Here is a 23,399-nt window from a genome sequence, read left to right on the forward strand (position 1 = left end):
CAGACTGTATCCATGGATGGCAATTATTATGTATGCAAGGCATGTAAGGATACAATAAAAAAAGGTGGAGTTCCAAATTGCAATGAGAAAGCCTTTGAGTTCATTATATCCAATCTGCCAAACAAATTTGAAAATGAGTCTATGAAACTTTACAAATGCGAGGCCTTCTTATTGAAACTGATCATTCCCTTCATCAGAATTGCTCACTTGCCAAGATCACCAGACTTCAAAGTGCGGGGGCCAATGATAACAGTTGAAGCTGATGTGAAGCAGTCAATGGAGAAAATATTGCCCCGGAATCAGGAATTTATACCAATCTCCCTGAAACGAAAGCCAAACTACAAAGGCAGTGTCGTAGAGGAGGTGATATCGAAGAGCAAAGTTCTAGAATATTTCAATTACTTCTAACTGCATAATCCTCTTTTTAAAGAAGAAGTATTTGATGGAGGAAGGTTGAATGACTTTATCACACAAGCACTTGCTAATAGAGAAGCCCAAGATGCCTCAGGAGGTAAAACTGATGAGGATGAAGGTATTATTCAAAATGGTGAAGAGAACACAGATGCTGCAGAAAGAAGCCCATCTCAAGGAAGCCAGCAGTAACAAAGAAGCAGTGATGCCAATATTCCTGATTTTATTACAGAAATTAACGAGGACACAATGTTAGAGACATTCAACACTAAAACTGATAGAGCAAATGGAGCTACTGACTTGGTGGCAGAGTTAATTCTGACTCATGAGCAGACAACTACACCTGAAAATAATTATTCAACACCTTGGAAGAAAGTTGTATTGGCACCGACTGCAGAAGGTAAATTTGTAAACTGGAAAGATGTTGTTAACATTGAGGAAAAAGCTTTCCCTCATTTGTTTCCTCATGGTATTGGAGGCTACTTATCAACATATGTAGACAAAGGGGTTATGTTTAGCAATTACATCAAACAAAGGCTTAATGGAATAGACCGTCGATACATTAATGATTATTTGTATATTTGCTTCTTATATCATGTCAAAGAAGCACTTGAAATAAAGAGATCGCGTGTAACATTCTTCAGAAAGACCAAAATGGATAGAACTAAATATACAAAGCAATCTATCAAGGACATGGACAGGGCATACATGGAAAGAACAGACTTGGGCTTTAAGGCTTTTAAAAATGTGAGAGGTACAGCACCCTATTTCCAAGAGAATAAGAAAAAGCTTTTTGCCATGCTTCGTCAATTGGGGTCTCCTCATATCTTTTACACAAAGAGTGCAAATGGGCTCAACTGGATAGAACTAATGAAGGCATTATTAGAAAAGGAAAAGAATAAACACGTGGCAACCCAGGAAGTTGAAGGCTTGAGCAAAAAACAGAAGTATATGCTTCTCAAGAAATACCCAGTAGATGTTGTCCACCATTTCGATGCAAGGTTTAGAACACTTTTGCAGGCATTACAGAAACCTAGTAGCTTAGGAAAGTACAAGGTAGTTGACTATTTTTACAGAATTGAATTTCAGCAAAGAGGAAGTGCGCATGCCCATTGTGTGCTCTGGTTGGCTGATGAGGCAGGTAATCCTCCACCAGCTGTTGATGTGAACAGTGAGTCCTCAAAAGAGAGTTTCCTAACCTTCATTGACAGCATAATTAAGACAACTAAGGAAACTAAATCAGACAACGCTGGTATTAATAATCTAATAGCAAAATACCAAACACATAACCATAGTTTTACCTGCGAGAAGAAAGGTCGGAAATTAATAACAATAAAAGAGACAGAAGGTCATGGTGCACTAGATGGAAAAGAGAAAGGTGAGGAGCTCCTTTTACCAGTATGTCGCTTTGGTTTCCCCAAATATCCCATAATGAGGACAACAGTGCTCGAGGCATTTTCCAAAGATACACCTGTTGAAAATATAAAGACAGCTAAAGTCAATGCCACCAAGATAAAGAAATACATCTTGAGACAAACATATGGTTCTGAATGTCGCTCAAAGTTCTTAGCCATGAGTTTTCCTGAAACCCTGGATAGGTTAGGCATGCCATATGAGGTCTACCTAGAGGCTCTAAGGTCGACTGTTACCAAAAGAAAGTTACAAGTTTTTTACAAACGCTCATGCCAAGATGTTTTCATTAATAACTTCAATCCAAGCCTATTAGAAGCAGACAATGCAAATATGGACTTTCAAGCTGTTAGTGATCCTTACAGTGTTGCAGAGTATTGCTGTGGGTATATACTGAAAGCCGAGACTGGACAAAGCAAGTTGCTTCAAGCAATTGAGCAATCATCTCGAAGTGGAGACTCAAAAGATGTGAAACTTAAGAAGCTGGGGAAGGTACTTGATGATACAAGAGAAGTGTCACTCCAGGAACTCATATACCGTCTTTTTGGATACAAAATGTGTGCCTTCTCAAGGAAACAGAAGTTTATAAACACTGCTCCACCTGCTAAAAGAGACGGCCTGCTAAAAGGAAACATTGAAGATCTTGGTGACAATGACGACATATTCTACCCAAATATCGTGCAATATTATGAAAACAGGCCAGCATCACTTGACAAATTGACCTTGGCAGAGTTCACAAGTGACTATGACATTTATAATCAGGGTAACAAGAAAGACAATAACTTGGACAATATTCCGGAAGATGATAATTCTGATGTTGAGGATGAAAAATGTGAATCACATGCTGGCATTCTTGTCTTAATGAACAACATGGGGACACTCAGAAAGCGAAAGAGAAGGGCTATCATAAGATACTTCCTTAGCAGTGATGATGAGAGTTCTTACATGAAGGCACTAATGATGCTTTTCTGTCCCTTCCGAAATGAAGTTGCTGAAATACATGATTATAACAGCATAGTTAGTAAATACCGAGATGTTCACGAAGAGGTTGATAATAAGCGGAAGGAATTTGAATCAAATAAGGACCTCTTGGTTGAGCTTGAGAATTTTGATATGACTGACGATGATGAAGTAGAGGAACCAAGTGAATATGTTGAAGAAGAAACAACAACAAATGAGGAAATTCTTGATTTTATGAAAAAGGCATCAAGGATTTATGATCGAAAATCAGTCAATATTGAAGAAAGACGAAAGCTAAACAAAAACATCACCTCTTTAAATCAGCAACAACGTAAAATATTTGATGACTTGATTGAGATGCCAGATGATCAACAGTTCAGCTTGTACATCAGTGGTGATCCTGGGACTGGAAAAACGTACCTGATCAATACACTCATTCAAGCACTGTGGGTGAAACACATGAAATCAGGTGTAGATCTAAACAAGGAGCTCCTATTGGTCATGTCACCAACAGCTGCTGCAGCCAAGCACCTGAAATCAGGGGATACAATCCATGGGAAGTTGAAAATGATGGGTGGTGAAAACTTTGAACGACTTCTGAACTTTTCAAGTGAGGCCAAGCTTGCAAACGACTTCTTGCAAGTAAAGATAATAATTATTGATGAAATAAGTATGGTGGGAAGTAATTTGTTTTTCAAGATAAATCAAAGGTTGGAACAGATTCTTGGAAAACAAGATGGACCATTTGCAGGTTTGAGCATAATAATAGCTGGTGATTTATTACAACTACCACCTGTTCTAGACAAGCGAATATTTGAAACACCGACAATCAGAGCACGTGCAAATTTTACAGCTGTGAATACATGGAAACGATACATCAGAATGTATATGCTAACTCAGAAAATGAGATCTAAAGATGACATTGCTTTCTCTGAACTTCAGACACGTATAGGTAGGGTCGAAGTAACATATTGTTGCGGATATGGGACTTGGCCTCCATATCCGCTTGTAAATATTCCCCTATTTCCCCAATACTCCCCAACTATCCCCAATCCCCCATTCCCTAGTCCCATTGCCTGTAAATAACACTCTGTAGAACCGACCTTCCCCCTTTTCCCCCATTAAATGTCGTGCCCAGGTCCACCGCATCTCACGTAGACAACTTTCGGACATCTTGCTAGTTATTCTTAGTCTGTCAGTTAAGGACTCGTTTCCATTAATTCTGACTCTTCGTTGCACCAGAATGTGATTGTATGGCACCAGTAGTGAGTTTAGGACCTCCCCATACCTCCTCCCATCTTCCTCATGAAACCACAACAACCACAACTACAACAACAACTACCACAACAGCGCGCGGGGAGTGCAGTGTGCGTCCTCACTCCGGCTCAGTTAGCCGCCATTACCCATGTGCGCCGACGGGGTTACCATGCAGGGGCTGCCTGTCGGCCCCTCGTCAAGGGCGGAGCCCGGTAACCCCCGCACCCAATAAGAAGCAACGGGCCGATTCCATCTGGGGCGGCGCTAACGAGCCGAGGGCGTGTCACTCCCCGCCGGATATACGCAGCGACTGACCGGACGTGACGTCAGATGCGCCTCAGCCACGAAGGAGAACCAGACGCCACCTCCGAGCGCTGTGAGACCTCCCGCATCTCTGGACCGGACCGGGTCGATTCTGTCCCTGAGCCAAGAGTGCACCTTGAGCCATCGACTACCCGCCTTCCTTGCCATCAATCCCCGTGTGAGTCAGTCTTGTCCCGTTTATCTGTCGTCTGTCGGGGCTAAGATAAGACCGTGTTTAAGTGCCCACCTTTCTATGCTGTCTCTCTTGTCTTTGTAATCTAACCTTCCGCAATATTATAACCTCCTCCGGAGGTCTTGAGAACCGTACCCCTGGTGTCGTGTCATTTTAACCCAGCCGCTGTGTCCTTTCCTCAATTGATTTAGCATAGCGCGACTTAGTCAACGTTCGAGTATAATCGGGTAACTTGTGCGAACACGGCGGCCATTCCGCTCGGCCCAGCATAACATCAAAGTCGTGTCCGTAACAATATGAAGACATAGAGGTCCTCAAATCTCGGGTTAAGGAATGTCCAACAAGAAATGAAAATGCTTGGTACAAAGATAGGAAGCAAGTTTTGATTGCAAAAACACATCAGGTCAAGGATGCTTTTAATGATGAACAGATTCAGAGGCCACATGGAGATTCGTATATTTTACCAGCAAAAGATATTCCAAGTAAGAAAAGTTATGTTATGCCTGATCTCAGCAAAGCTAACGAAACACAACTCAAGGGTCTTCCAAATCTTCTTCACCTAAAGAGTGGTGCACCTATTAAAATTACAAGCAACATCAATAAAGTTGACAAGCTAACTAATGGCACATTTGGTTATGTTGTTGATGTGGATACCAAAAATAGCATTGTTTGGTGTAGGTTTGATGATGATACCGGTGTCATGACAATAAGTATCTGCAACGCTAAGTGTAGCCTAGACAGGTATGCAGTACCGATAAAGCCATTGAAGGAGATTGCAACATGGAAAAAATCAACAGAGAGAGTAAGTTTTCGGCGGACTCAATATCCATTAGTACTTGCATATGCCATTACCTGCAATGCAGCACAAGGAATCACGAGAGACAGAGTTATGGTCGACTACACAACAAAATGTCAAAGTTTTACAAGACAACATGGTTGTTTCTTTGTTGCTGTCAGTCGGTCAAGAACTTTAGAAGGTGTGTTTCTTAAGAATTTTCAAAGAGGTTATATTTATTGTCATCCATCTGTAAAACAAGAATTAGCTCGACTGGAAGCATCTGCTGTTCATGAATGTTCACCCAAATTTTTGGATGAGAAGGCATTCGAGTGCTCAAAGGATGATATGGTGTTAACTGATTACAAGGTTTCATATATCAATATTAACGGTTTGCAAAATGCTGATCATCTTGAATGTTTAAGAAAAGATAATAATTTAGGGTTTTCTGATTTATTGTGCAAAGCTGAGACCAAACTAGGACCTGATGTAGACAATTCAATGATTGCACTTGAAGATTTCGAAATAGTTGAAAGAATCGATGTTCCGTCGAAATCAATGGGATTAGTCATTTACAAGAAAAAGAATACAGATTTAGTTTGGCTTTCATGCTCAGGCTTTAAACTAGCTTCAGGAAAAGGTCAAATAATCATATGTAAGTTAAATGTAGCCTTAATTATGTTCCTCTACCTTCACCCAAAATATGAAAGAAGTGATCTCGCAGATCTTACAAACTTCATTGGAGCAACTGAATGCAATTCAAATGCAAAGATTATAATGGGTGACTTCAATATGGATACTCTCTCAGGTCTTACACATAAGGAAGATCATTTGAAGTACATTTGTGAAAGTACTGGGTGTGTTCAAGCTTTGAAAGCCATGACACATATAAATGGAGGACAACTAGACCATATCCTATTGGATTCGAAATTTCCCTTTACATTTGTTTCTAGTTGCTTCACTAATTTTTATAGTGACCACAAAGCTATATCAGTGCGATTTTCTACCAGTGAAGGAGTTACAGCAAGGAAAGACAAAGTCAATGTTTGAAGAGGAGTAAGAAAGTGAATGTGGTTGTACCAACAAGCTTTCAAAGCAGTTACATAATATATAAATGGAGGACAACAAGACCATATCCTATTGGGTTCTTCATTTCCCTTTACATTTGTTTTTCGTTGCTTTACTATTTTTCATGGTGACCACAAAGCTACATCAGTATGATTTTCTACCAGTTATATAGTTGTTGTTATGTGGAAAGTAAAGGGTTGTGAGTTATGTAGAAAGTAAATGTTTGAAGAGGATTAAGAAACTGAATGTGTTTATACCAATATTGTACATGATGGACAGAGAGAAGTTGCTCTAAAACAAAAATGTTTCGAAACACAGTCTGTGATTCTTGATGATACCACCATGGTTCTGGAATTGTTTGAATTTATGACCATTTTACATGCTAGAGAGAGGTTTGGTAGATTCCTCCAATAGCAGTATGTTCCTCCAATACCTACTAAGAGGTATTGCGTATGCTGTTACCTGTTATCTGTGTTTGCTACATTGTTACCTGTTATCTGTACTTGTTTCACTCCTGTTTATTATGCTCTATGGGTGAACATATGAGTCATTTTGCTATGCATTGAAAATGTGGACAATTTGCCAACTTACGTCATTTCAATAAATATAATACCAAATCGTTGTGGTCTTTTTTGTACAACAGCCCCTCCCAATTCTGTTTCAAGGTGCCACATGGTGACATCGGCGGGCACTTTAGTTGCCCGCCGATGTCACTCTCAGAAGTATTATTTGTGCACATTTACCTCAGAAGTGCATTTGTACACAATGCACGCAGTGCAGCATCAATGGCCGCCAAAGTGCATTGTGCACCTCTTCCTCCCAATACAGTCTCTATGAGCTGCACTGCGGTATTGCCGGGCGCCAGAGGCGCCCCGGCAATGCCGCGCTGTAGCATATTTAATTATTTGGCATGGGGGCGGTGTACTTTGAATGTATGTGTACTTGTTGTACACCGCTCCTTTCCTATGCCATCTCCAGGCATTGCAAATCGTCATTGCCGGGCACCAAAGGGGGCTCGGCAGTGACGCACGCTGAAAGAGAGTACTCAGTTTTCACTCTGGTTTCTTGTTTGTTGTACACCGCTCCTTTCCTATGCCATCTCCAGGCATTGCAAATCGTCATTGCCGGGCACCAAAGGGGGCTCGGCAGTGACGCACGCTGAAAGAGAGTACTCAGTTTTCACTCTGGTTTCTTGTTTGTTGTACACCGCTCCTTTCCTATGCCACCTCCAGGCATTGCAAATCGTCATTGCCGGGCACCGAAGGGGGCTCGGCAGTGACGCACGCTGAAAGAGAGTACTCAGTTTTCACTCTGGTTTCTTGTTGTACACCGCTCCTTTCCTATGCCATCTCCAGGCATTGCAAATCGTCATTGCCGGGCACCAAAGGGGGCTCGGCAGTGACGCACGCTGAAAGAGAGTACTCAGTTTTCACTCTGGTTTCTTGTTTGTTTTCTTGTTTGTTTTCTTGCTTGTTTGTTTTCTTTCTTGGTTGTCCGGACGATATCTCAGCCATCCTTTGAGCTAGGAAGCTGAAATTTCGGCACAGTAGTGAGCAAGTCCTTTGTCAAATACGGTATTTTTTGTTTTTTGAATAATCAATTAATTGAGGAGTTATTTAATTATTAGCGTTTAATTAAGTACTTATTTAATTAATTAAATTTCATTTCTCTTCTGACCATTATTAACTCAGGCACCTTTTGAGTTAGGAAGCTGATATTTGGACATGCCAATGACCAGGTGATTTGGCTGCAAAGGATATTTTTGATTTATTAATTAATCAATTAATCGATTAATTATTTAATTATTCGATTAATGACAAAAAATTTTTTTTTTTTAAAGTTACAGATTCTGATGAAATAGTGGTAGTTTATGTGTTCTCTGACCAAATTGATTAATAATTTAATTTTTTTATGATTATTATTTATTTATTTTCATTATTAATCATTTATTTATTTTCTTTCTCATTTGGCCAATATCTCAGGCACCTTTTGAGCTGGGAAGCTAATATTTGGACATGAGTGACCAAGTGATGTGGCTATCAAGGATATTTTTGATTTATTGATTAATCATTTCATCTATTAAGTATTTATTGATTAATCGATTAATTATTTATTGAGTAATCAATTAATTATTTAATTTTTTATAAATGACTTATTTAATTAAATTTCTAAAAGATACATCTTCGGATGAAGCACTAGTGGTTTAGTTATGCGATTAGCCAATTGATTATGAAAATATTTTGTGATAATCTTTTATTGATTTTAATTATACAATTAATCAATCAATTAGTGTACACCTTTCACTCCCAATGCAGCCTCAATGAGCTGCACTGCGGTATTGCCGGGCGCCGGAGGCGCCCCGGCAATGCCGCGCTGCAGCATATTTAATTATTTGGCATGGGGCGGTGTACTTTGAATGTATGTGTACTTGTTTGTTTTCTTGTTTGTTTTCTTGTTTTCTTGGTTGTCCGGACGATATCTCAGCCATCCTTTGAGCTAGGAAGCTGAAATTTCGGCACAGTAGTGAGCAAGTCCTTTGTCAAATACGGTATTTTTTGTTTTTTGAATAATCAATTAATTGAGGAGTTATTTAATTATTAGCGTTTAATTAAGTACTTATTTAATTAATTAAATTTCATTTATCTTCTGACCATTATTAACTCAGGCACCTTTTGAGTTAGGAAGCTGATATTTGGACATGCCAATGACCAGGTGATTTGGCTGCAAAGGATATTTTTGATTTATTAATTAATCAATTAATCGATTAATTATTTAATTATTCGATTAATGACAAAAAAATTTTTTTTTTTAAAGTTACAGATTCTGATGAAATAGTGGTAGTTTATGTGTTCTCTGACCAAATTGATTAATAATTTAATTTTTTTATGATTATTATTTATTTATTTTCATTATTAATCATTTATTTATTTTCTTTCTCATTTGGCCAATATCTCAGGCACCTTTTGAGCTGGGAAGCTAATATTTGGACATGAGTGACCAAGTGATGTGGCTATCAAGGATATTTTTGATTTATTGATTAATCATTTCATCTATTAAGTATTTATTGATTAATCGATTAATTATTTATTGAGTAATCAATTAATTATTTAATTTTTTATAAATGACTTATTTAATTAAATTTCTAAAAGATACATCTTCGGATGAAGCACTACTGGTTTAGTTATGCGATTAGCCAATTGATTATGAAAATATTTTGTGATAATCTTTTATTGATTTTAATTATACAATTAATCAATCAATTAGTGTACACCTCTCCCTCCCAATGCAGCCTCAATGAGCTGCACTGCGGTATTGCCGGGCGCCGGAGGCGCCCCGGCAATGCCGCGCTGCAGCATATTTAATTATTTGGCATGGGGCGGTGTACTTTGAATGTATGTGTACTTGTTTGTTTTCTTTCTTGGTTGTCCGGACGATATCTCAGCCATCCTTTGAGCTAGGAAGCTGAAATTTCGGCACAGTCGTGAGCAAGTCCTTTGTCAAATACGGTATTTTTTGTTTTTTGAATAATCAATTAATTGAGGAGTTATTTAATTATTAGCGTTTAATTAAGTACTTATTTAATTAATTAAATTTCATTTCTCTTCTGACCATTATTAACTCAGGCACCTTTTGAGTTAGGAAGCTGATATTTGGACATGCCAATGACCAGGTGATTTGGCTGCAAAGGATATTTTTGATTTATTAATTAATCAATTAATCGATTAATTATTTAATTATTCGATTAATGACCCAAAAAAAATTTTTTTTTAAGTTACAGATTCTGATGAAATAGTGGTAGTTTATGTGTTCTCTGACCAAATTGATTACCAATTTAATTTTTTTATGATTATTATTTATTTATTTTCATTATTAATCATTTATTTATTTTCTTTCTCATTTGGCCAATATCTCAGGCACCTTTTGAGCTGGGAAGCTAATATTTGGACATAAGTGACCAAGTGATGTGGCTATCAAGGATATTTTTGATTTATTGATTAATCATTTCATCTATTAATTATTTATTGATTAATCGATTAATTATTTATTGAGTAATCAATTAATTATTTAATTTTTTATAAATGACTTATTTAATTAAATTTCTAAAAGATACATCTTCGGATGAAGCACTAGTGGTTTAGTTATGCGATTAGCCAATTGATTATGAAAATATTTTGTGATAATCTTTTATTGATTTTAATTATACAATTAATCAATCAATTAGTGTACACCTCTCCCTCCCAATGCAGCCTTAATGAGCTGCACTGCGGTATTGCCGGGCGCCGGAGGCGCCCCGGCAATGCCGCGCTGCAGCATATTTAATTATTTGGCATGGGGCGGTGTACTTTGAATGTATGTGTACTTGTTGTACACCGCTCCTTTCCTATGCCATCTCCAGGCATTGCAAATCGTCATTGCCGGGCACCAAAGGGGGCTCGGCAGTGACGCACGCTGAAAGAGAGTACTCAGTTTTCACTCTGGTTTCTTGTTTGTTGTACACCGCTCCTTTCCTATGCCATCTCCAGGCATTGCAAATCGTCATTGCCGGGCACCAAAGGGGGCTCGGCAGTGACGCACGCTGAAAGAGAGTACTCAGTTTTCACTCTGGTTTCTTGTTTGTTGTACACCGCTCCTTTCCTATGCCATCTCCAGGCATTGCAAATCGTCATTGCTGGGCACCGAAGGGGGCTCGGCAGTGACGCACGCTGAAAGAGAGTACTCAGTTTTCACTCTGGTTTCTTGTTTGTTTGTTTTCTTGGTTTCTTGTTTGTTTGTTTTCTTTCTTGGTTGTCCGGACGATATCTCAGCCATCCTTTGAGCTAGGAAGCTGAAATTTCGGCACAGTAGTGAGCAAGTCCTTTGTCAAATACGGTATTTTTTGTTTTTTGAATAATCAATTAATTGAGGAGTTATTTAATTATTAGCGTTTAATTAAGTACTTATTTAATTAATTAAATTTCATTTCTCTTCTGACCATTATTAACTCAGGCACCTTTTGAGTTAGGAAGCTGATATTTGGACATGCCAATGACCAGGTGATTTGGCTGCAAAGGATATTTTTGATTTATTAATTAATCAATTAATCGATTAATTATTTAATTATTCGATTAATGACAAAAAAATTTTTTTTTTTTAAGTTACAGATTCTGATGAAATAGTGGTAGTTTATGTGTTCTCTGACCAAATTGATTAATAATTTAATTTTTTTATGATTATTATTTATTTATTTTCATTATTAATCATTTATTTATTTTCTTTCTCATTTGGCCAATATCTCAGGCACCTTTTGAGCTGGGAAGCTAATATTTGGACATGAGTGACCAAGTGATGTGGCTATCAAGGATATTTTTGATTTATTGATTAATCATTTCATCTATTAAGTATTTATTGATTAATCGATTAATTATTTATTGAGTAATCAATTAATTATTTAATTTTTTATAAATGACTTATTTAATTAAATTTCTAAAAGATACATCTTCGGATGAAGCACTAGTGCTTTAGGTATGCTATTAGCCAATTGATTAAGAAAATATTTTGTGATAATCTTTTATTGATTTTAATTATACAATTAATCAATCAATTAGTGTACACCCCTCCCTCCCAATGCAGCCTTAATGAGCTGCACTGCGGTATTGCCGGGCGCCAGAGGCGCCCCGGCAATGCCGCGCTGCAGCATATTTAATTATTTGGCATGGGGCGGTGTACTTTGAATGTATGTGTACTTGTTGTACACCGCTCCTTTCCTATGCCATCTCCAGGCATTGCAAATCGTCATTGCCGGGCACCAAAGGGGGCTCGGCAGTGACGCACGCTGAAAGAGAGTACTCAGTTTTCACTCTGGTTGTTTGTTGTACACCGCTCCTTTCCTATGCCATCTCCAGGCATTGCAAATCGTCATTGCTGGGCACCGAAGGGGGCTCGGCAGTGACGCACGCTGAAAGAGAGTACTCAGTTTTCACTCTGGTTTCTTGTTTTCTTGTTTGTTTGTTTTCTTGGTTGTCCGGGCGATATCTCAGCCATCCTTTGAGCTAGGAAGCTGAAATTTCGGCACAGTCGTGAGCAAGTCCTTTGTCAAATACGGTATTTTTTGTTTTTTGAATAATCAATTAATTGAGGAGTTATTTAATTATTAGCGTTTAATTAAGTACTTATTTAATTAATTAAATTTCATTTCTCTTCTGACCATTATTAACTCAGGCACCTTTTGAGTTAGGAAGCTGATATTTGGACATGCCAATGACCAGGTGATTTGGCTGCAAAGGATATTTTTGATTTATTAATTAATCAATTAATCGATTAATTATTTAATTATTCGATTAATGACCCAAAAAAAATTTTTTTTTAAGTTACAGATTCTGATGAAATAGTGGTAGTTTATGTGTTCTCTGACCAAATTGATTACCAATTTAATTTTTTTATGATTATTATTTATTTATTTTCATTATTAATCATTTATTTATTTTCTTTCTCATTTGGCCAATATCTCAGGCACCTTTTGAGCTGGGAAGCTAATATTTGGACATAAGTGACCAAGTGATGTGGCTATCAAGGATATTTTTGATTTATTGATTAATCATTTCATCTATTAATTATTTATTGATTAATCGATTAATTATTTATTGAGTAATCAATTAATTATTTAATTTTTTATAAATGACTTATTTAATTAAATTTCTAAAAGATACATCTTCGGATGAAGCACTAGTGGTTTAGTTATGCGATTAGCCAATTGATTATGAAAATATTTTGTGATAATCTTTTATTGATTTTAATTATACAATTAATCAATCAATTAGTGTACACCTCTCCCTCCCAATGCAGCCTCAATGAGCTGCACTGCGGTATTGCCGGGCGCCGGAAGCGCCCCGGCAATGCCGCGCTGCAGCATATTTAATTATTTGGCATGGGGCGGTGTACTTTGAATGTATGTGTACTTGTTGTACACCGCTCCTTTCCTATGCCACCTCCAGGCATTGCAAATCGTCATTGCCGGGCACCGAAGGGGGCTTGGCAGTGACGCACGCTGAAAGAGAGTACTCAGTTTTCACTCTGGTTTCTTGTTGTACACCGCTCCTTTCCTATGCCATCTCCAGGCATTGCAAATCGTCATTGCCGGGCACCAAAGGGGGCTCGGCAGTGACGCACGCTGAAAGAGAGTACTCAGTTTTCACTCTGGTTTCTTGTTTGTTTTCTTGCTTTCTTGGTTGTCCGGACGATATCTCAGCCATCCTTTGAGCTAGGAAGCTTAAATTTCGGCACAATAGTGAGCAAGTCCTTTGTCAAATACGGTATTTTTTGTTTTTTGAATAATCAATTAATTGAGGAGTTATTTAATTATTAGCGTTTAATTAAGTACTTATTTAATTAATTAAATTTCATTTCTCTTCTGACCATTATTAACTCAGGCACCTTTTGAGTTAGGAAGCTGATATTTGGACATGCCAATGACCAGGTGATTTGGCTGCAAAGGATATTTTTGATTTATTAATTAATCAATTAATCGATTAATTATTTAATTATTCGATTAATGACAAAAAATTTTTTTTTTTTAAAGTTACAGATTCTGATGAAATAGTGGTAGTTTATGTGTTCTCTGACCAAATTGATTAATAATTTAATTTTTTTATGATTATTATTTATTTATTTTCATTATTAATCATTTATTTATTTTCTTTCTCATTTGGCCAATATCTCAGGCACCTTTTGAGCTGGGAAGCTAATATTTGGACATGAGTGACCAAGTGATGTGGCTATCAAGGATATTTTTGATTTATTGATTAATCATTTCATCTATTAATTATTTATTGATTAATCGATTAATTATTTATTGAGTAATCAATTAATTATTTAATTTTTTATAAATGACTTATTTAATTAAATTTCTAAAAGATACATCTTCGGATGAAGCACTAGTGGTTTAGTTATGCGATTAGCCAATTGATTATGAAAATATTTTGTGATAATCTTTTATTGATTTTAATTATACAATTAATCAATCAATTAGTGTACACCTCTCCCTCCCAATGCAGCCTCAATGAGCTGCACTGCGGTATTGCCGGGCGCCGGAGGCGCCCCGGCAATGCCGCGCTGCAGCATATTTAATTATTTGGCATGGGGCGGTGTACTTTGAATGTATTTGTACTTGTTACATTTTATTTTTAAGAGTGGGTAAAAGAAAACCATCTTCTTTTTCGGATCTCTAAATAATGTGATCAAGTTTCTTCAAGTGGACATCCGTTGTTTTTTTTTATTACAAGGATAACATGACATCCTACTATATAAAATACTAGCCGGGTACCGATCTGTGACGGGTTCGTAGATTGCTCATCTCAAATGAGCAATTTATTTGGAGCGTGTATTGGTAGAAACGGGAATTCAGTGTAAATATTCAATGAGCAGATATCACAGTGGGTGTAGCTGGTAACCTTGGCAACCTCGTTCCATTCCACCAGCTGAGATTTCCAATCCATTCTCGTACCTCCGAAGTGATGCTTGGGAGCGAGGGTGAAATTATGGAAGCTCGGCTGGGAAATGGATTTAGGCACTTTTTGTTTGATCCTATCGCCTAACTGAAGATCACAGAAGTTATTTCCATGCCAAGCGACCACCTCCAGGCACCTGCCTATCCCCCACCGCATGGCTTCTTTAGCCCCAACCCACCCCCTCTGTCTATACTCCCCATAGCTTTACTTTCGGCAATTTCCAATCGTTTTTTTGTTTGTATACTGTGGCTGGAGTTTTTTTTTCTCTGTGGCCGGGTGTTTTTATTGTTATTATTTTTTTGAAAGCGAAGTTTGTCATGAAATTGGAGAAATTATACAAGGAAATTAAAAAATATATTGATTTTTAAACTGTGATTTGCTGTTGGTACAACTTTCCAACTCTAAAGTAGTCCATGTCTACATCGTGTTTCTGTTTGCTCACATTTATCCCCCGCCCCCCTCTCTCGCCTTCTCTAGTTATGCAGAGTTGATTGCAGAGTGGCCGCTGGCAGTGCTGGTTGCTTGCACGTCGATCATCACCATCTGTACCCTGCTAGCTGTGCTCGTGCCTGAACTCCCGGACTTCTCTGATCCACTTCTGGTGTGTTATTTTGATTATAGCTTTTTAAAGTGAACATCATTTTGATCTCCACACACTATTGTTATGGGCCCATGTTAATCAATTGCTTTTGCATTGAGGGAAAAAGAAACAGATCATCAGTGCGTTGTTTTGAAGCTGCAGATACAAAACAACAACAACAGGCATTTTAAGGCCATTTTCCCTGCAAGAGTGGGGGTTAGCCTTGCGGTCCCCATGACAATCTTCTCCATTTTGCCCTATTTTCTGCATCTCCCCTTTGTTAACCCCCTTGCCCGCATTTCTTCTTCCACCATCTTTAGCCAAGTCTTTCTCGGTCTTCCCCGTCCTCTACTTCCTTCTACATTCATTTCCATCACTCTTCTCACCCAGTCACATTCATCCTTCCTCAACACATGACCAAACCATCTCAACCTGTTTCTCTTCACAGCATCAATCACAGGCTCTATTCCCATCATTTTTCACAATTCTCATGATCTTTCGCAATTTTCGCAATTTGAAGCTGCAGATGCAAGGGTCAAATTTATTTTGTCACAATTAAAAGCAAAGTCATCATCTCGATCGATGTGATGTGTCTACAAAGATATGCCCTCCAACCTCGACCTTGACAATACTGAGGTTGCCATATCATTATTATTTTTATGACTGGAAAACTTTTGAGGTACTAGAAAACCTGCCTTTTGAAAATGGACAGGTTATAAATGTTAGGAAAGCCAAGACGAGGGAAATAATTCAAGGGCTTAGCAGTGAAGGAATCACCTTTGGAGGCCATTTTCCTTGCAGAGCAGGGGTTGGCCTTTTTCGGGCACCTTGGTCCCCTTTTTGAAGCAATGTTTTATGGCCGGATGCCCTTCCTGCCGCCACCCCTGTTCGTCGCCTCTTGCGACACACAGGGAATTACCAGTGAGCTGGTACTCAATTTACCGACCTCGGAAGGATGACAGGCTGAGTTAACCCCCCCTGGCGTTAATTCAGTGATCGACCGGGATTCGAACCCAGGATCCTCGAATCTCAAGCCGGCACCCGAACCGCGAAGCCAACACCAGTGAAGGGAAAGAAGCAAACATCATAATGGTTCACCCATGAATTTCCAATGGCCACACAATAATTATGTGACGTAGCGCCTTGCCGAGTATTTTGTGGAGTAGATAATGGAGGTATACAAGCAGCCAGAAACTGAAGTTATATTTATGGAAAAGGGAAAGACGCGACATTGTGATGTAATGATATGGTTCGTGGTCGACAGTCAGATTTGCAGAATTGATAAGTCTGATTGCTTTTGATTCGACTGTCAAGTAAATATGTAAAGCCAGAGCCTCCCCAAATGTGAGAGAGCAGTCTACTGTTCAAGGACAAATAAATCATTTATGTAATTGGAGCAACTGTTCAGACAAGAAGAATGTTCGACATCTGAACTGGACTCCCAGTTTATTAGTTTACTTGCTTTAGTTTACTTGGTGCTTTTTATGGCAGAATGTGATAAGTGCATATCTATTTATTTTTATTTGTTGTTTTTGTTATCGTTATTGTCTCCCGCCCCTCCGACAAGGTCGGAGACCATAGACGTTAGAATGAACTGCGTCCGACAAACCGATAATCTGTCCATGTACTTTTGTGAACGCGATATTTCAAAAACCGTTGAACAATTAGCTTTCAGATAGCAGATATCTATTCCTCATGACATTATCTCAACCTGATGAGATCACGGCTGTGTTTTGCCGAATTATGTTGCCATGGCAACCAGGCTTGCGTAGGCTTGCATGACTAGGCTTGCGTACACGATATTTCAAAACCGTTGAACATTTGGCTTTCATATTACACAGATATATTCATCATAACACTCAAAAGGTGGGAGACCTCTGGCATCGGCTCGTTTCTATTGAGAAAGTAAGGTAGTGGGAAGATGATAGGGAAGCAAGTTCGATTTCAAGTCAAAAGGAGAATAGAAGAACATTTTTAAAATGTGATAAATGTTTTATGTGGGCAGTAGTGGGGATGGTGGTGACAGAGGGTCATTTGTCCTGGAGAAAATGTCTAGAAATGGCACACCTCAAGGTTGTAAAGGAACATAAATACTTTGTGTGGGAAATTTGCAGATGAAAGTTATTTGTTTGTTGTCTGAGTCTGCAGAAGAAATAGGCAGTGGTAATGGTGTAGCAACTCTGAGCAGAGGTGCTGGTGTCTAGCTTGGGCAGGCAATGGTGAGGCCAGAGTGCATGCAGGCAGCTATGGGAGATATTGAGTGTGGTGGGTGTGTGTGAGGCCACAGCTAGTGCAGGTAGAGGTCAGGCCCAGGAGATGCTTTTATTGGCGACAAAGCTTTTACCATTTATACCATTTAAAAAAAATATACAGTATTAGTTTTTTTACTGTAAATATTAGAATATTAGAATTTTGCTGTAACATTCGTAGTTATACATACATAGTGCTGTACTATAAAGATTGTAAATATGTGCTTCTAACATGGTGAGCTCATGGATGTGTATGCACAGGGTTTTGAGCCTCGTGGAACGGAAATAAGTCAGCGCCTCGTGACCTGGAACAATATGGTGAAAAATACAGGATACATGGCTACTTTGTGCAATCTACCATTTCGCTATGCCGAGCAACTTGCAAGGAGGTTAGCATAGCATAGCATGGTATGTTGGTATGTTGTGATGGGATTAATTACGAATAGCTTTTGCATAATGAGTTGTTGGGAGTTTAAACTGGTGAATGTATGGGCTCTTTAAAGCATCTTTTGTAATGAGGCTTTTTGCAAACTACTTTGTGCAAGTTTATTATTAATTCTGAGATACAGCTTGGTGTTGCAGTTTTTATGGCGTAGCCCATAGAGCAAAGCCATTGAGAACAGTGTTTGTCCAGCCGTATGTATGTCCCCTCAAACGTTGTACCAATCAGAGCTGAGGATCTGGTCACATGACAGGGTGATGTGATTACGTCTGATGTCATGACGGCCGTGCAGCAGCTGACTCTCCACACAACGCCATTTTGATTTATATGCCGTTCATGCCGAACATATCGTCGAACCTGTCATATATCACAATCGCCGTGCTCTCCCTTTACATTTTTCATTCAGTGTGAAACACAAACAAACCGATTGTTAAAATGACCATCAAATATCGAAAGCATCGGCGTTGCGTCTCTTCAAACAATATGGTATGGTACGTTTCGGCCTTAGGCGTTATGCCTCATCTTCGGACCGCTTCGGACAAATTAAGCCCAGGTTTCTTAATGCAGTAGTCTATCGTTTCAGTCGTATCGTTTTCATAATAATAATGCAGTAAATATAACCATAACATTTTAATCCCAATGTCGTGAATGGAAAGTTAATGCATTGAAGCAGTGTATGGTTCATGATCAATGATGAGCGGTGTTCGGCACTAATATTAATAGTTCGGCACTAATATTAATAATCGCAGGAGTAAGGAATTAGCCTCGGTTTTTTAATGGTAATATCATTTTCGAAATAATGATAACGTAACGTTTATAGTAAATCTAATCGTAACACGAATCAATTGTATTGGCCACAAGTAGACTTCAATGAAGTTGTCGAGACATCTCAAGGATGATCAGAGGAAATTGGATGCACCTGAGCTTAATTTGAAGCGTCATAGCAAAGGGGTTGGTTGAATACTTATTGCCTCGAGACATTTCAGCTTTTATTTTTTATTTTTTTTGTAAAAAAAAAAAAGAAAAAAGATTCAACCCGCTTTGACATTTTGAGGTATCTATATATATAAAGCAGTAAAGTATGTTTGTTTGTTTGTTTGTTTGTCCTCTTATACTGTAACTCAAGAACTACTCATCGCAGAGCAAAACCAAAGGCATATTCGGAATCAGTACGTCTCAGAGCAACTACAGCACACCTTAAAATTTTAAAAACTTCGCGTTTTAAAATTATGACGTCTTCAGCGTATTTCGGAACGTTAATTTTTCAACTTCATATTCGGAATCAGTACGTCCCAGAGAAACTTCGTAACGTTAATTTTTCAACTTCATCCGATTGACATGGGACCAACGGCATGTGACAGAGAGTGAAACATTTATTTGACGACAATGACTTCCGACTTCTGGGTTCGGAATGCGGGACCAATGCCATTTGACAGGGAATAAAAAATAAATGCGACATTCAATTGACGACAATGACTTCCGACTTGACTCCCCCCTCCCCTCCCCTCCCCCCTCCCCTCCCCCCTTCCCCCTCCCCTCCCCCCTCCCCCCTCCCCTCCCCCATCCCCCTCCCTCCCCTCCCCCCTCCCTCCTCCCACCCCCCTCCCCCTCCCATCCCTCCCCCCTCCCCATCCCCCCCTCTTCTCCCCTCTCCCCCTCCCCCTCCCCCTCTTCTCCCCTCTCCCCCTCCCCCCTCTCCCCCTCCCCCTCTTCTCCCCCTCCCCCTCCCCCTCCCCCTCTTCTCCCCTCCCCCCTCTTCTCCCCTCCCCCCCTCTTCTCCCCCGTTCCCCTCCCCTCCCCTCCCCCCTCCCCTCTCCTCCGCCGCCCTGCAATGCCTGGTACTTCTGCTAGTTATGTATAGATCAGTGATGAAAAAAATAAATCTCAATTTAATCCATTTTAAATTCAGGCTGTAACACAACAAAATTTGAAAAAAGTCAAGGGGTGCGAATACTTTCTGAATGCAGCATGTGTTTATATTTGGCAGTGCTGGGAAATTGCTCTTTGTTCCTCCTGTATTATCTTTCCATTCCAGGCGAGCACAGTTGCATCATCACTGGCCGGAGGACCATGAGCGGAGAGAAGTACCTGCAAGTCAACATGGAGGCTGCCCGAGAAGAGAACGAGGTAAACGGGGCTGGATTTGTGCCCTGGCACGCCAATGTTGAATGGGATTTTCGATCTGATGGCTTCTTCTGCGATGCTCCAGGTGATTTCACTCAAAAGTACATTCCCAATCGCCATTTTCTAGCTTGTTTTGTTCTTTTTTTTGTAATTTTATGTTCTTTTGCTGCTCATGTTTTGTACGGAAATTATTTTTGAAGTGAGAAAAGACCACCAGGCTCTTTACTGCTTGTCATATCCACAAAAAAACTAAAATATACAATTCCACAACAGGAATCCACTCCAATAATCTCTGGCCACAAAAAAGTAACATGAAGGGAAGGGAGAAGGATGAGGGAGGGATGGAATACAATACATGGAGATAGGAGGCCTTGTACACATTTTGTAAGTAAAGTGTGAGAGGACGGCATGGACATTGTGTGTGTTGTCGACAAAAATTAACCAATCAGTATAAATATAAATTGGGCACTATGTGTCTTGGAGAAAATTTACGAGGCTGGCAGCTCGGAGGTATGCACACTCGCCTCTATGCTGTTTAGCCTGGTTCGAATCCCACCTAGGTATAAACTGTCATCCCGGTGTATCACAGGCAGGTGATTTGTCAATCTGTGTGAATGTACAGGCTCTAGAATCTTTAAAGAGAACGGCAGGGTGATTGGTGAATCTATTTGCCGTCCCTCGAATGGATGTTAAACTGGGTGTTTTGTTTACCAGCATTAGTTGGTGGGCGTTGGAGATCCGACGGTGTCCTTTGCGAGGAGTAGGCAAACTAGCGCCACCATTCCAAACAAATTACAACTTGCTGCCCTAACCTTCGTTAAACACCGGGGCTGGCCATCTGATTCGTGAAAGACTTGGGCCGAGCTTCCCCTGGCCAACCTCCAATAATGTGTGAACATTTGTTGGCGTTAAAGGAGGTTGGAAAGTTGAACAGCATTGCTCTGGATTCTGGAAGGTCTGATGCAAAATGTAAAAGACTTTTTCATGGAGTTGTTTTCGGAAGGAATGGATGCGACACTTAATTTTGTTGTTGGAAAATAAATTTGGCAAATGTAGCCAGTTGATGACGGAAGTTGAAGTTTACATTTTTATGATGCATCTTGAGGTTATTGGTCTCCTTTCGGTTTCACCGGAGGGGACTGTAGGTTTTCTATCCATCGAACCGCTCATCCCACCTGCGATTTGTCAGAATTTTTTTTTTCCCCATCCCCTTCAACATATTCAACTGAAACAACAACAACAGCATGCATTTTAAGGCCATTTTCCCTGCTAGAGCAGGGGTTAGCCATATTCAACTGAAGCATGGCTTTTATTATAAGCTCAAGAACAAGTTTGAATTTCAGGGTGTTTCGTCAATTTTTCACATAATTTTGCCCTTTTTGGACTTGGAGAAAATGCCACGTCGGTAAAGCACATTTATTGCAAAGCAATTCTCGCTCTTGTTGTCTTTACATTTATTGATGCATCTTTTGAGATACACTGTGCATTTTCTTTTTCTTTCTTCTTTTTATGCGTCATCAGAGGCATTATGTTTTCGGGTTGTTCGTCCGGTTGTCCATCCATCTTTACCTAAACATAGATCAAGTATGTACTATGATGTAAAGATTCACTGATTAGATTATATTTCACTGATTAGATCAAGAGGTCAAAGATCAGAGTTCATGTTCGGTGAAAATGCTGTTACCGTGATGACTTGTGAATCAGGAATGGGATTTTGACCAAACTTGGTACAAGTCCATATTATGATGCAAAGACGAACTGATTCGATTTTGGTTTCAAAGGTCGGATGTCATGTCAAGTAGAAATGTGATCATTGAGAACAGCTGAAGGGATTTCAATAAAATTTGGTACAAGTCTGCATAATGATGTAATGATGTGGGTGCAGACAGATCGGTCGACGTCACGATGTTGAAGAGTGGCGTTCGAGTTTCTAATATGGTAATCTCTTTGACATCGAGATGAGATGCCCTAATAATGGGTCTGCTGTCTTCTTCACCTCGTCTTGCACTCCTTCCATCTCCTCCTTTCCTCTGAGTTGTTACGGTTAGGGTTAGGGTCCTCCCTTCTCCTTCTCCTGCTTCTCTTACCCTAGTGCCATAACAATAGCAACAAGGGTTGCTTCGTGGTGGTTTCATTTGAATGGTCAACTTTAAAACCTTATCTTATTTTGATTCACTTTTTGATTGTTACATATTTGCACAAACTATGCAATATCCCAGTATCGCACTTTTTTTTTTCTTCCTTTCCTTCTGGAATGTATTTTCTTTGTTTCTTACCTTGCAGATGAGAAGTACCCTCGTTTAGTGTTTGCAGCAGCAGATGGTGGAAGTTTGTGGAGTGTGACAGCCTTGAAATCTATGTGTCAGATCTATGAGAGAAAGGTGAGTATTCCTCAAAGGTATTTTGGTTACAAAAGTACATTTTGAAATGACAAATCCATTGTCGTGCAAGCAGCTATCTATTAGGCAACATTGTTACCATAAAGACACAATTTGCTGGTATACTGCCCCTTTCATGTAGCAGATATGTATCAGCGATACACTGCATGAGCATTTCATTGATATTCCCTGCACTCCTTGATACTTCTGCCACGAAGGTGGGCGGAGGTTGTTTTCACCCCTGTCTGTTTGTCTGTGAACAGGATATCTCAAAACGTTGTGGACAAATTCTGATGAAACTTGGTGGGCAGGTTTGGTGTGTGACAAGGAAGAAATGATTTGATTTTGGTGAAGATCCGAATCTGGATGCGGTTTCGTGAATTTTTAAAGTGATTCTTCACCATTGAGTGATAGGGCCAAAACCAATAAACAGCACGATATCTCAAAAAGTTATGGACGGATTTGAACAAAACCTGGTGGACAAGTTAGGTGTGTGTCAATGACTAATCAATTATATTTTGGTGAAAATCCAAATCCAGAGTCTAATACGAGCATTTTTTAAATTTTTTCCTGTGATTCTTCACCACTGAAAGATGGCGCCAAACACTATGTGGTATATCATGATATCTCAAAAAGTTGTGGATATCTCAAAAAAAAATCTGAAAAGTTGTGGACAAGTTTTGACAAAATGAGGTGGACAAATTGGTTCGGTGACGAGATCAAGCCGATTCAATTTCGGCTCAGATCCAACCTGTCAGTGGGATAC

General features: G+C 39.3%; 1 protein-coding gene across 1 annotated transcript in view; it reads left to right on the forward strand.

The window, feature by feature from the left end:
- Positions 1–1,104: 1,104 nt before the first annotated feature.
- Positions 1,105–23,399, forward strand: part of LOC137440013 (uncharacterized) — a 35,644-nt gene continuing 13,349 nt past the window's right edge. Inside the window, exons 1-4 of the mRNA XM_078768690.1 lie at positions 1,105–3,423; positions 15,231–15,461; positions 17,951–18,007; positions 20,167–20,202. Of these exons, the coding sequence (XP_078624816.1) occupies positions 1,105–3,423; positions 15,231–15,461; positions 17,951–18,007; positions 20,167–20,202 (2,643 nt within the window). The remainder of the gene's footprint in view (positions 3,424–15,230; positions 15,462–17,950; positions 18,008–20,166; positions 20,203–23,399) is intronic.

Source organism: Myxine glutinosa, unplaced genomic scaffold, assembly GCF_964187855.1.
Source record: "Myxine glutinosa unplaced genomic scaffold, kmMyxGlut1.1 SCAFFOLD_153, whole genome shotgun sequence".
Lineage (NCBI taxonomy): Eukaryota > Metazoa > Chordata > Myxini > Myxiniformes > Myxinidae > Myxine > Myxine glutinosa.